Source organism: Somniosus microcephalus, chromosome 6, assembly GCF_052327205.1.
Source record: "Somniosus microcephalus isolate GS21.2 chromosome 6, FLI_Smic_1.0, whole genome shotgun sequence".
In the NCBI taxonomy this organism is placed as follows: Eukaryota; Metazoa; Chordata; class Chondrichthyes; order Squaliformes; family Somniosidae; genus Somniosus; species Somniosus microcephalus.
In genome coordinates this window covers 202,406,987-202,420,534 of record NC_140992.1, presented here as the reverse complement: position 1 = coordinate 202,420,534, position 13,548 = coordinate 202,406,987, and the positions used below count along the sequence as shown (strand labels likewise).

Genomic DNA, 13,548 nt, shown 5'->3' with positions numbered 1-13,548 from the left:
AATTCCATTTATTTATTTACCAATGTCGTCGTCATACGTGTCTTCACACTGTTCCCTTTGGGGAACTGTATGAAGTGGTGGAAGGATTTATGGCCGTGATTAACACTCATTCCGTGACCGTAACCATCTTTGAACCAGCCATTAGGGTGGTTAGTCCTATGGCGGGAGGGTTTTACGGGCTCCCACAAGCTATACAAGGAGGGGGGGCCACCCACACCCACGGACGCAAATATCCCACTGGATGTCAACCCAGAATTTAGAGCCGGAGCTCCGACTCCACTTGCCGGGACTGTCTGGAGCGGGGTTTGAAACCCTACCCCGTCTGGCCCAGCGGCGGGGATCCTACCGCTACGCCAAAGGCCCAATCTGATTAGCAACGTGAAATGGCTGGAATGAGCACAATTCACGGCATTAAAAGAACTCACAATTGAACTGATGATGACCTCAGCAATCTCCTCAACGATGTGGAGGCGCAGCGCCTGCTCATCATTGGTAATGAGAAGTCAAAGGCGCCGCAAAAAGGACAGATGATAGCTTGGTCTTTCAAGTGGCAGCATAGGGCTCCAGTCACGGGGAGGGAAAAGGCGCAGGAAACGTATGGGTGTCACCTTTTGCGCGGAGTGGGCCTTTTGCGTAGCGGTAAGCATCCCCGCCGCTGGGGCAGAAGGAGTAGGGTTTCAAACCCCGCTCCAGACAGTCCCGGCAAGTGGAGTCGGAGCTCCAACTATAAATTCTGGGTGGACATCCAGCGTGGTACTTGCGTCCGCGGGTGTGGGTGGCCCCCCCCCCTCAGATGGGTTGTGGGAGCCCGTAAAACCCTCACGCCATAGGACTAACCACCCTAATGGCTGGTATGGAGATGGCTATGGTCACGGAAGGAGTGTTAACGTGGCCAGAAATCCTTCCACCACTTCATACAGTTCCCGAAAGGGAACAGTGTGAGGATATGTACGACGATGACCTGTTGCGCAATGCACCTCCTTGGACCCTCAGTCGCAGATGCGAGGGGGCTAATCGTGCAATTGTTAAATTTTTCATTTTATTGACATGTAAAATGTTGGCCCAGTAATTCCCTTCCAAACACGCGAGTACGGTCGGGGTACTTACGCGTCTGTCCGGAGGAAATGCCGGTTTTCAGCATGCACAGCGCATGCGGGGAAAACCAGCATTCCCTGTCCTCTGAACGAAGGGGTTCAGAAGCAGAACGCATGCGACTGTACAGGCAGCGCGTGCGCAGTAAAATTTGCCGCTTTCATTCATGCTTTCAGTGAGGTCAAGTCAATACAACTTACACATGAAAAAAGCATGAGTACAGTTGCTCCAGAGGCTGCGGTTGTTTGGGAAAGGGATTAAAGTTATTTTAAGAAATGCTGAGGTAAGTTTTAAAGTTTATTTTTGTTTTTTAAAACGGGTTTTCAGTACTGTAGGTAGAAGGATCAATTGTGGCTATGTGAATTGAATTTGCTGTGTTTATTAAATGTGAAAATGACTCCAACATTTTTAAGAAAGAAACTTTTCATCAGTAATATATTCTTTTAAGTAATTATGTATGTATGTCTGTATATATTCCTTTGCGTGTATGAATATATTCCTTTACTTATGTGTATGAATGTATGTATTTAATTATGACTTTCAGAGAAAGTAACTTATTGGAAAATCATAATTAAAAACATACATTCATACACATAAGTAAAGGAATATAAAACATACATACATATACGTAAAGGAATATATGCGGACATACATACATACATAATTACTTATTACTGATGAAAAGTTTCTTTCTTAAAAGTGTTGGAAATGTTACATTACTCATTTTAGAACACTCATTCTCACATTCAATTCACACAGCCACAATTGCTCCTTCTACCTACCGTACTGAAAACCCGTTTAAAAAAAAAAATTTAAACTTTAAAACTAACCTCAGCATTTCTTAAAATAACTTTGCTCCCTTTCCCAAACAAAAATATTGCCTTTCAGAAGCTCCACGATAAAATATATCTTCCTCCGCAGCCTTGGACCAACTTTACACATGCTTTTTTCAAGTGTAACTTGTAAGGACTTACCCTCACTGAATCCATGAATGAAATCGACGAAGTTCACTGCGCACGCGCTGCCTGTGCAGTCGCACGCGCTGTGCCTCTGAACCCCTTCGTTCAGAGGACCGGAAATGCCGGCGTTCTCCGCATGCACGGTGTTTCCTGAACGCCGGCATTTCATCCGGCCAGATGCGTGAGTACCCAGACCGTACTCACGCATTTGGACCCGAATTACTGGGCCAACGTTTCAGGTCGATGACCTTTCATCAGAACTGGAAAAGGTTAGAAATGTAACAGGTTTTAAGCAAGTGCAGAGGTAGGGAAAGGGGGGAGGGGAGGAAAGAACAAAAGGGAAGGTCTGTGATAGGGTGGAAGGCAGGAGTGATTAAAGGGATGATGGTGCAAGGCGAAAGGAGAGGTTTTCTTCCAATCTTGCTCTAGACCTGCAAATTGTGTACTTGTGTCCTCTAGTCCTATGCTCATTGTCCAAGTTAAGCAGCTTGTTTACTTCCACTTTTCATGATTTTGAAGATCTGTATTATGTCTCTCCTCAAGCTTTTTTTCTCTGGTGAAACTGATTTTACTCACTTGAAGGTTTTTTCATAAATTAGTCCCTTAAGACCAGGTCACTCTCCTCTGTAACCTTTCAGGTGCAGCATATATCCTTTTTCAGGTGCAACGTATATCCTTTTTCAGGTAGGTTGAAGAAACTGCACGACTTACTCCAGAACTGGCCTCACCATTGATCTGTACAAGCCATTATAATTTGTTCTCACTTGTATACCAATGCACTGCAGATGCATCCCAGTATTCAGTTTGTCATACACTGATCCGATGCTTCCAGAGGATTAATGATCATTTCCAACTCCTGTTCCTTCTTGGCCTTTGCCAATATACCCTTTAAAGGAAGCGCTTAACATAGAAACATAGAAGATAGGAGCAGGAGTAGGCCATTCGGCCCTTCGAGCCTGCTCCGCCATTCAATGAGATCATGGCTGATCATCCAAATTCAGTACCCTGTCCCTGCCTTCTCCCCATATCCCTTGATCCCTTTAGCCTTAAGAAATATATCCAACTCTTTCTTGAATATATTTAATGAACTGGCCTCCACCGCCCTCTGTGGCAGAGAATTCCACAGGTTCACCACTCTCTGGGTGAAGAAATTCCTCCTCATTTCAGTCCTAAATGGCTTACCCCTGATCCTTAGACTATGACCCCTGGTTCTGGACTCCCCGGCCATCAGAAACATCCTTCCTGCATCTAGTCTGTCCAGGCCTGACAGAATTTTATAGGTTTCAATGAGATCCCCTCTCAATCTTCTAAACTCCAGTGAGTATAAGCCCAATCGACACAATCTCTCCTCATACGTCATTCCTGCCATCCCAGGTATCAGCCTGGTGAATCTTCACTGCACTCCTTCCATGGCAAGAACGTCCTTCCTCAGGTAAGGCGACCAAAACTGCACACAGTACTCAAGGTGCGGTCTCACCAAGGCCCTGTAAAACTGTAGCAAGACATCCTTGTTCCTGTACTCGAACCCTCTTGCTACGAAGGCCAACATACCATTTGCCTTCTTAACCGCCTGCTGCACCTGCATGCTTACCTTCAGTGACTGGTGCACAAGAACACCCAGGTCTCTTTGCACTTCCTCTTCTCCCAATCTATTGCCATTCAAATAATAATCTGCCTTCCTGTTTTTGCCACCAAAGTGGATAATCTCACATTTATCCACATTATAGTGCATTTGCCATTTTTCTGCCCAATCACCTAACCTGTCCAAATCGTACTGGAGTTTCACGACATCCTCCTCACAGCTTACCCTCCCACCCAGCTTTGTGTCGTCTGCAAATTTGGAGATATTACATCCAATTCCCTCGTCCAGATCATTAATATATATTGTGAACAGCTGGGGTCCTAGGACCGATCCTTGCGGTACCCCACTAGTCACTGCCTGCCACTCGGAAAACGACCCGTTTATTCCAACTCTTTGCTTTCTGTCCACCAACCAGTTCTCTATCCAAGTCAATACCTTGCCCCCAATCCCATGTGCCTTAATTTTGCACAGTAATCTCTTATGTGGGACCTTATCGAAAGCCTTCTGAAAGTCCAAATACACCACATCCACTGGTTCTCCCTTATCTATTTTACCAGTTACATCCTCAAAAAATTCCAGTAGATTAGTCAAGCATGATTTACCTTTTGTAAATCCATGTTGACTTTGTCCGATCCTGTCACTGCTTTCCAAGTGCTCTGCTATTACATCTTTTATAATAGACTCTAGCATTTTCCCCACTACCGATGTCAGGCTTACCGGTCTATAATTCCCTGCTTTTTTTCTACCACCTTTTTTGAATAGTGGGGTAATATTAGCTACCCTCCAATCCATGGGTACTGTTCCAGAGTCTATCGAGTTCTGGAAGATGACCAGCAATGCATCTACTATTTCTAGGGCCACTTCCTTAAGTACCCTGGGATGTAGATTATCAGGCCCTGGGGATTTATCAGCCTTCAGTCCCATCAATTTTCCTAACACCATTTCCCTACAAATACTGATTTCTTTAGTTCCTCCCTTTCATCAGCCCCTATGTTCCCTGGCATCTCTGGGAGGTTATTTGTGTCCTCCTTTGTGAAGACAGAACCAAAGTATGAATTTAGTTGGTCTGCCATTTCTTTGTTTCCCATTATAAATTCCCCTGATTCTGACTGCAAGGGACCTACGCTTGACTTCACCAATCTTTTTCTCTTCACATATCTATAAAAGCTTTTACAGTCAGTTTTTATGTTTCCTGCTAGCTTACTCTCATATTCTATTTTCCCTTTCTTAATTAATCTCTTTGTCCTCCTTTGTTGAATCCTAAACTGCTCCCAATCCTCAGGATTATTGCTTTTTCTGGCCAATTTATATGTCGTCTCCGTGGATCTTATGCTAACCCTAATTTCCCTTGTTAGCCATGGTTGAGTCACCTTTTTTGTTTTATTTTTATGCCAAACTGGGATGAACAAATTCTGTAGCTCATCCATTCGGTCTTTGACTGTGTTCCTATGGGGACAGGCTTCTCTACATAAAATTGGACCCTTTTATGTTGCCACTTTAATAGGATCCACTTGCTCTATCCCCATGAAGTTGGGTTTAGCCCAATGCCAGAGTTCCACTGGCCTAGCTAAAATAGGACCCTTTTATGCTAGGCACGTGTTTAACGTTACCTGTTCCTATGCACATCACCTGACATTTACCCACATTGAAATCCACCTGCCATATTTCTGCTTATCTACCTATTTATGCTTGACCAATTCTACATTATCTATATTTTACGAATGTACAAAAATGACGGGCAGGAAAAGGCCAGCTGGTCCATCGAGCCTGCCCCACACTCATGATGCCTGAAGCAAGACTTCCTACCTCCCGGAAGCCATGTTGTACTTGAGTATATAGACATCACGAGTGAACCATATTGGTGGCAGATCTGAATTGTGCAAATATATTGCCAGGTTATAAAAGAGGGACATTTTATCTGTAGAAGGGGGCACAAACTCCAGAGCAAATTAAGAGGATGATTACCATGTGCTTACCTCACTTCAACTTCCACCACATTCCTGCAGATATTGAGAGATTCCACCAGGTACAGAACACCGGTCAGAGTGATTCTGTTGTTGCTAACACTGGAACAGGATCAGATATAAAACACAGGTTTTAGCAAAATTATGCAGTCTTACTCTAAGAGCAAGACTACAAATAACAAGGAAGGAAAGCAGATACACTACATATAGCCAATCACATTTCTTTCGTCAAGTATGTTTAATACAAACTGCAAACACACTGGCAGTAGACTCCGAGCCCTCCCTCTGGTTACACTGTTTTGTAGTTCTGGACAGTAATGCTTTGCAGCACTCATTAATGGCAGTAGCAGCATTTGGCCAGGAGCTGAACCGTTTGTCTGACCATTCCCATTAAGCTTGTTGGAATAGTCAGGGAAGAAACACTGGAGTAGGTTTTTAATTTGCCCCCCGGGTGTAAACCTGGCGTTGCAGATTGCCCGCCCATTATAGAACCTGCCTTATTCTCATTTCCATTGATTACAGTGCCTACTTGCCGACTTGCCATGCCAGTTTTATGCCTGGGCAGCAAGTTGAGAATCTGCCCCATTTTACTCGAAACAGTTCTAGTTTAAGTTCTACAGTATCAATGGAATTATACAGTAGACCCTGGCTTAATGCACTGCTTGGAAAATAGAGCTTTCTAGCCAGCAGTGACTGCTAATGAAGTAGTGAGAGTCAATTAGTAAAGGACAAGAGAAGTTGGTGCAGGAGCACATTTAAACTTAGGGGAAAATAATCAGTGTTTATCGAGCTTCGGACTGTTTCACTCCAGGACACTCCTTATATAATGTAGCAAGCAGAAACAGGAAGGACTACTTCAGTGATAATTTTTCTAATATATTTCAATAGCTGTAATGTAATTGTAAGAGTCACTCTAATTGTGCAACTGCAATTAAACTTGAAGGTGGAAAAGCAAAATGGTTTAAGGACCCTTTGAGCAAATATTCTTTATTTTTGAGATTCCATCGTTTCAGCATAATAAAAGCAGATACTCACTTCATTAGTTTTGAAACATGCAGCTTTGGTAAGAAATCCCGCAGACATTGCAATCCTTCATCTCCAAGTAAATTGCAGGACAGGCTAAAGAACGATCAATAAAACTGACTTTACTACACGTGGGAGGAGTACATAATTCGCATCAGCATTTAGTTGGGCCATTTATAACACTTCCTTAAAGCTCTGAATTGCAGAAGGAGTGAGATCAAACTTTTCCATTCAATACTCGCAGTTTGCCTGTGCACACATGGACATCAAACTAACTGCTTATTCTGCTATCTGCCCCATTTAAATTGGGCTCACAACCTTCAGATACTGCAAGCAATTGTATCTGCAAGCAAGCACAGTTGTATCTTGTAACCAGACAGAAGACATCCTCTCCCCATAATGTCCAAAGATGTGCGGGTTAGGTTGATTGGCTATGATAAATTGACCCTTAGTATTAGGGGGATTACATACGTGGGGTTACAGGGATAGGGTGGGATATGTGTTGGTGTAGGCTCGATGGGCCGAAATGGCCTCTATCTGCACTGTGGGGTTTTTGTGATTTCTGTGAATGACATCAAGATATATAAATAGGCACTAACTAGGGTAACTGAACTATGCCATATATAAATAGGCACTAACTAGGGTAACTGAACTATGCCATATATAAATAGGCACTAACTAGGGTAACTGAACTATGCCATATATAAATAGGCACTAACTAGGGTAACTGAACTATGCCATATATAAATAGGCACTAACTAGGGTAACTGAACTATGCCAGCCTAATGTCAAACTCCAGATGTTCATTCGGAGTTCTGGTCAACAATGTACTTACTCCAATTCAGTCAGGTCTTTGCAGCGTTCAAGAATCTTGAATAGTTTTTCCACACTCCTCTTGCCCAAGTTACACTCTTTCAGACTTTGAAAACAAGAGAGAAAATTTATTTTTCTGCAGCGCGAACCAAAGCACCGCTCCCCATAACACAAGGCGAAGGATTACCTGAGAATCCGTGAGCAAGGAGAGTCTGGTTTCTTCCCATTTCCTTCAAGTCTGCAAAAAAGGGAGAGCATTAAAACAAGAACAAAGGTGTTCGCACAAACAAATTGTTACTAATACTGCAACAATGTGATTTCACCCTACAAAACACTGAGGATTAGAGATCGGGAACTGGTAACAGCAACGCCTCCATTACGAGCACACTCTTAATATCAGCTCCTATGTTGTGGGCAAACAACTGGCAGAATATTTGTACTGGACTACTCAATACTTTTAAGTAGCCTCTATTGTATTCTAACGCCACTCCATAGGTTTTACACTGAGTGCAGTGGAAAGATCTGCAATGGGGAGGAGGTAATGGGAGACTGCTGCTTTTAAAAACAAGTCCTGCTTTTAACAGTATTGCTGCATAACTCTGATCCTTACCTAACACTGCAAAAAATATAAAGCCCCAGCAAACCTTAGATACCACAGAAACAGGAGATTGTCCTACATGAAGACATGGAATACTGCCAGCTTACAAGCTGTGCAGGAGTCATGCAAACCAGGAACAAGACTCGTAGGGAAATATTGAAAAGACATTACCTGTAATCTCTCTTCATGAGACTTATTGAGGCTCTCCCACTTGATCTGTAACAGAAAACAAGCTAACATGTTAGGATTCTGTTTCTCTCTGTTGTACATATGGAGAGTGTTCTCTAATCATTGTAGAGCTTGGCTGGGGAGGAGGGGGTGGGTTATTAAGAAGGACGTTGGTGTCTTATCATAAACTTGTTGGTCCTGAAAATCCACAGGGCCAACAGTTCTCAACTGTTTCTCTGGGGCTTCCGTTGGAGTTACCATGGGAGACTGCCGGTCACTCAACAGAATTCCAGGGCTGTTCTTCTTAAGACACTTACACTGTCACGACACAGAGTGACCAGAGCAGTTCTTGTCGCTGGCTCGCATTCAGTAACGCGAGTGAAAGTAATTGTTTGCCAAACCCCTTTGTAGAGAAATCCGGCTCATCACAAAGGGGGTGATTTTGCCAATGGAGGCGCGTTGGAGGCGGGACTGCTGCTTGTCAGATTTTAGTCCCGCCTCCATCAACTTGTGGCCAACCGACGCTATTTTCCCTTGATTGACCTTGTTAAGCCCACCCAGCGGGCTTAGCAGGCCACTTAAGGGGAAGCCAGTTACAGAGAACGTCAGCATATGACGTTTCATCTGTCAAAAATTTTTGACAGATAAATTGTCATCGTTTGACAGCTTTGAGAAGCTGTCAAACACTGACATTCTCTGTTGTTTGGTGAGTTCTTGTACTCAACCTCTTTTGTGAGCAGAAATCAGATGGCTGTTGCATCGGAGAATGCAGCAGCCATTTTGTCATCTCTGCCGGTGAGATGTCGGAGCCTCCGCATTCCCAACGATTGAAGCCTACAGGAAGAAACAAAGGTGAGGAAACTTTTTCTATCACTTTTCACTCAGCTCACATACTTACCTCTCCAACACTTGCACCCATCACTCACCTCCACAGCACACTTTTGGACCCCTCCGCCACGTTGGGAGAGGTCTGACTCTCCTCAGCACTTTCCACAGTGGTACGGCCGAGACTGGGAGTGCAGGTAACAGGGGATTTGAAGCCACTCTGTGCCTGCTGTGTTTCACTGCTCTGACTTGGCGTGTCACGGTGAAGCGCATTTCTTTTTTCCATTTTATAATCATTACATTTTATTTCAATGCAAGGACTCTATGCACTTACCTCACTTCTACTTCCAGAACATTCTTGCAGATGTTCAGAGAATCAGCCAGAGAAAGTATAGCGTCTGACGAGATGCTGTTATCACTGATGCTGGGGGGAGCAGGGGGGAAAAAAATGCAAAATCAAGTTTGAGTTTTCCTAGCATAAACATAAAGCACTTCGATTGGTATGCGAGACAGGCTACCCTTCTACGTGCTACCCTGTCATCTTCATCTGGCCAAGATAATCTCCAGCTTTTCAGTCTGAGCAAGGTAGTTTTCAGGCAAGTATTTCGCGAATGTTGCCGTCATGTTGTAGTATGCAGCTGTGCTGTACTGCAGATATCGCAGTTGGAAAAAATCTTACAAGCATCTGTGACAAAGCATCACAGAGCTGTATCCTACATCGGACTGAATTCTTCAATAGCACACATATTCATTTTAAGATGCAAGTTCAAGTGACCTGTTGAAACTCAACATGTAGAACAATCCTAGCACAGCTTAGTATGGAGGAACAGTGTGGGTCCTCAATAGGACAGTCTCTAACCAATTCTATTTGTAATAAAGCTACTCCTTAATAGAACTATTCCTGCGAGGAGATTTTCTCAACATCACAGTGTGTGAGTTCATAAATTACAGGAGAGCAGGATTCCCTGGAGCTCTAAATATACTGAATGGCAATAACGAATCAGTGTTCAGGAGAGGTAGTGGATAGATTACTTCAAAATCTTCAAGTCACGTAGGTCTGGTAGATGAACCAGTAGTTCTGTAATAGCCTCGTCATTCAGTGCATTATTTGACAAGCTGCAAATAGAAAGAGCACAGATTAAGCTACAGTAAATATTTGACTTCTTGAGGCATTCCTCAATTAATTCTTAAAAGTAATTCCAAATCGGAGTACATTGTGAAACAAGTTTAACTGGTGGAGAGTTAACTTCAGCAGAAATCTTGGAGAAACAGCACCAATGGCCATTTTTACCTGTCTATTCTGTTTCTCCAATGGTTTTGCCAATCTTCTGCCAAAGTTAAACCAGTAGATCTGGAGAACTCCCAGGAAATTCCGGACCATTGACTCCAACAATATAACATGTTAGGTGCTGTCCCATTTTGCCAAATTATTGTGTTCTTGGAATGTACAAATCCCTATTTAGACTGCTGTTACACTATACCTACCAGTCTTAGACCAGTCGACTCAGTTTATGATAGACACCCTGCAGATCAAAGGCACACTGTAGACAGCGCATTTCTGAGCTCAGTTGGTATGAGACTCTTTGCATGGATATTTACTAGGTGCAGAGAGCTTCACGCCTCAACCAGTAAGTTTTGATGTACTGATAGAGTGGGTGGGAGCACCTACATACTCTTAAGGTTGAAAAGATTCTGCAGTAAGTTTATAAAGTGCCCAGGCTCTCCAAATGACTGCCTTTACATTTTAAATGATATAATACACCTAGTGCAAAGCCAAAGGGTATGTAACCCCGGTTACTGAAGGAGGTTTCACTCCATGAGCAACACTGCAGTCCAGGAATGAAATCGCCAATCTCATTCCTAAGTGATATTGTAGATTGTGCCTTGATGCTTTCTTTCCACTGGCAGACTGTTGTACTTGGTGGGGGGGCGGGGGTCAGAGGGGGGGTACAGCCCTCTGGTACCTCACCCAAGTGCCCTTTGACCCTGTCAACATTATGTTCTGAAGGAAGGTTTTAAAATTGCACTCTTGGACCAATCTGATTAGAGTTAGAACTAAGCTTTTTTGCATGTTGTTTTTAAATTCATCTTCTGATACAAGTCTTTGTTACCAGCTAGACTCTATCTGCTCTAACTCAGAATGCTCATCCCCTTTTCCTAAAATAAATACTTCATCAAAGAACTATAGCCCAAGTACTGACTGTTGCTGCCAAGTTGATTAAAAAGAAGTGTGTTTGACCTTTGGCCCCTTTATGCAATGGCTTTCCAGAGCCTAATTTACATCACCATCTTGTACTTACTCAAGCTCTGTAATTCCAGAACACTGTTCAAGTTTCAAGCAGAGATTTCTCATGGACTCACCGTCCATTTCACACTCTTCAAGACTGTAACACAAAACAGCATATTCCATTGAAGGCTGAAGTATTAAAGAGCTACACACACACAAAAGATGCTAAAATCTGGACTTATTGATAAGAACTGATTGTATATTCTATTTAAATTAGTAATTTCCAAAATTCTTAAAATATCTTACAAAGATCCTACATTTAAATTCTATTTTTTATAACAATAAATTCATACCTAATTTTCTTTGGTACACATGAATCCCGTTCTCCATATTTAGTTTCAAAGGACAAGACTTTTGACGATTCTTGGAATTCTCTTTCCCGTTGACATCTAGTGAAGTTGAAACAAAAGAAATCAACTGACAATTACTCCGTACATTTTCATGTGGATAGACATAAAGTGATGTACAGTGAAACAGGAAGCATACAAGGTGGATACCCAGGGTATGGGTGAAAAAAGTAAAAGAATTTACCCAATTATTGACCATTCATTGCAAGTTTCCAGTCAATGTGAAACTGTTATTAACGGATCTAATCATGAATCATTATGAAGTTTGTGAGCATCTGATTACAAGTCAAAAATTTTATTTTAGCCTGGTATAACTTATTGTTAAGATCACATTTGGAACAGTGTGTACAATCCTTGGCACCTGACTTTTAAAAGGATATTGAATTACATAGAATATACAGCACAGAAACAGGCCATTCCATCTAACTGGTCAATGCCGGTGTTTATGCTTCACACAGCCTCATCCCACCCCTCTTCCTCTAACATTATCAGCATAAACTTCTATTCCTTTCTCCCTCATGCATTTATCTAGCTTTCCCTTAAATACATCAATGCTAGACACTTCAACCACTCCTTGTGGTACACTGTAGCATGTTCCACATTCTAACCACTCTCTGGGTAAAGAAGTTTCTCCTGAATTCCCTACTGAATTTATTGGTGGCTATCTTATATTTATGGGCCCTAGTTATGGACTCCCGCACAAGTGGAAACACCTTCTCTACGTTTACCCTATCAAACCCTTTCATAATCTTAAAGACCTCTATCAGGTCACCTCTCAGTCTTTTCTTTTCTAGAGAAAAGAGCCCCAGCCTGTTCAACCTTTCCAGATAAGTATATCCTCTCAGTTCTGGTATCATGTAAATCTTTTTTGCACCTTCTCCAGTTATTATTACAATATGGAGACCAGAACTGTGCATGTTGACTCACTGGACAGAGACCAGGGAAGAGTGATAAGGATGATTCTGGGCTCCAAATAATGAAGAGAAACTTAACAGAACTCAACTTGATTTCATTGGAAAAAAGATTGCAAGGGAACATGATTCAAGTCTTTAATATAAGAGGTATGGATGGTGTGAAGGTTACTTGATGTACATCGTGGCCTTTTCTTCTTCCATATATTCAAAATATTATTCAAATTGAAAATATAAAAGTTTAAATCCATTCAATGTAAACGAGTGATACTGCACCTGTGACATCTGTTTCCATGGTGACTGAGGATCATCTGTCAGTTAGAACTATTGGTTTCTATGGAGGAGGTCTATAAGCTCCCGTCAATGGAACCTTAAACAAGGGAGTGTTCTGCAAGTATTGTAAAGAGAAACCCTGTACACTTATTCCTGCCTCCAATTCCTTCCAGTTCCCATGTTTTAGTTTTTAAAATTGCTTGTTAGAGTTGTCGGGGACATTATGAAGTGTTACCAACAACTTATTGGGCTGTTTAATGCGCAGGCCATTATTAATGTGTAAATCATCCAGCAATTTGTGACAAGGAAGAGATACCCGTGATTTGCCAATCGTCACAAGTTGCTAAACGATTTGCTGTTAGCGTCGCAAAACTGGCAGCTCGCCCTCAACTTCCCCTGAGTTTCAAGTAAATGCTGCCTTTGCATATTAATTACAAATTAAACTTGCTGCAGAAAATTAGAGCTTGTACTTAACAGCGTAAGGACCCTTTTAATGACAAGATTTATGTTTCTTCAATGCCACTCAACCTCTCCGGCTCAGAAAGAGAACAATTTAAACTATGGATTCTCATTCCTATAAACGTAAAATTTTTAATGCTTTAATATCTTCTTACTTTTCCTTTCTGTCCCTCTTAATCCAATATTTCTTTCCCTCTCTATTTCTCTTTCTGTAACTGATTTGACTCTAATTTACCCTATTTCACTC

At 42.2% G+C, this 13,548-nt stretch overlaps 1 protein-coding gene across 3 annotated transcripts in view; it reads right to left on the bottom strand.

Moving 5' to 3' along the window:
• Positions 1-13,548, bottom strand: part of nlrc5 (NLR family, CARD domain containing 5) — a 350,789-nt gene that overhangs the window by 147,941 nt on the left and 189,300 nt on the right. For all 3 annotated transcript variants that reach the window (XM_085991231.1, XM_085991232.1, XM_085991233.1), the window contains exons 23-31: positions 11,605-11,700; positions 11,325-11,408; positions 10,057-10,140; positions 9,359-9,448; positions 8,203-8,247; positions 7,621-7,671; positions 7,456-7,539; positions 6,633-6,716; positions 5,610-5,699 (exon numbers count right to left, since the gene is read on the bottom strand). In XM_085991231.1, the coding sequence (XP_085847357.1) occupies positions 5,610-5,699; positions 6,633-6,716; positions 7,456-7,539; positions 7,621-7,671; positions 8,203-8,247; positions 9,359-9,448; positions 10,057-10,140; positions 11,325-11,408; positions 11,605-11,700 (708 nt within the window). The remainder of the gene's footprint in view (positions 1-5,609; positions 5,700-6,632; positions 6,717-7,455; positions 7,540-7,620; positions 7,672-8,202; positions 8,248-9,358; positions 9,449-10,056; positions 10,141-11,324; positions 11,409-11,604; positions 11,701-13,548) is intronic.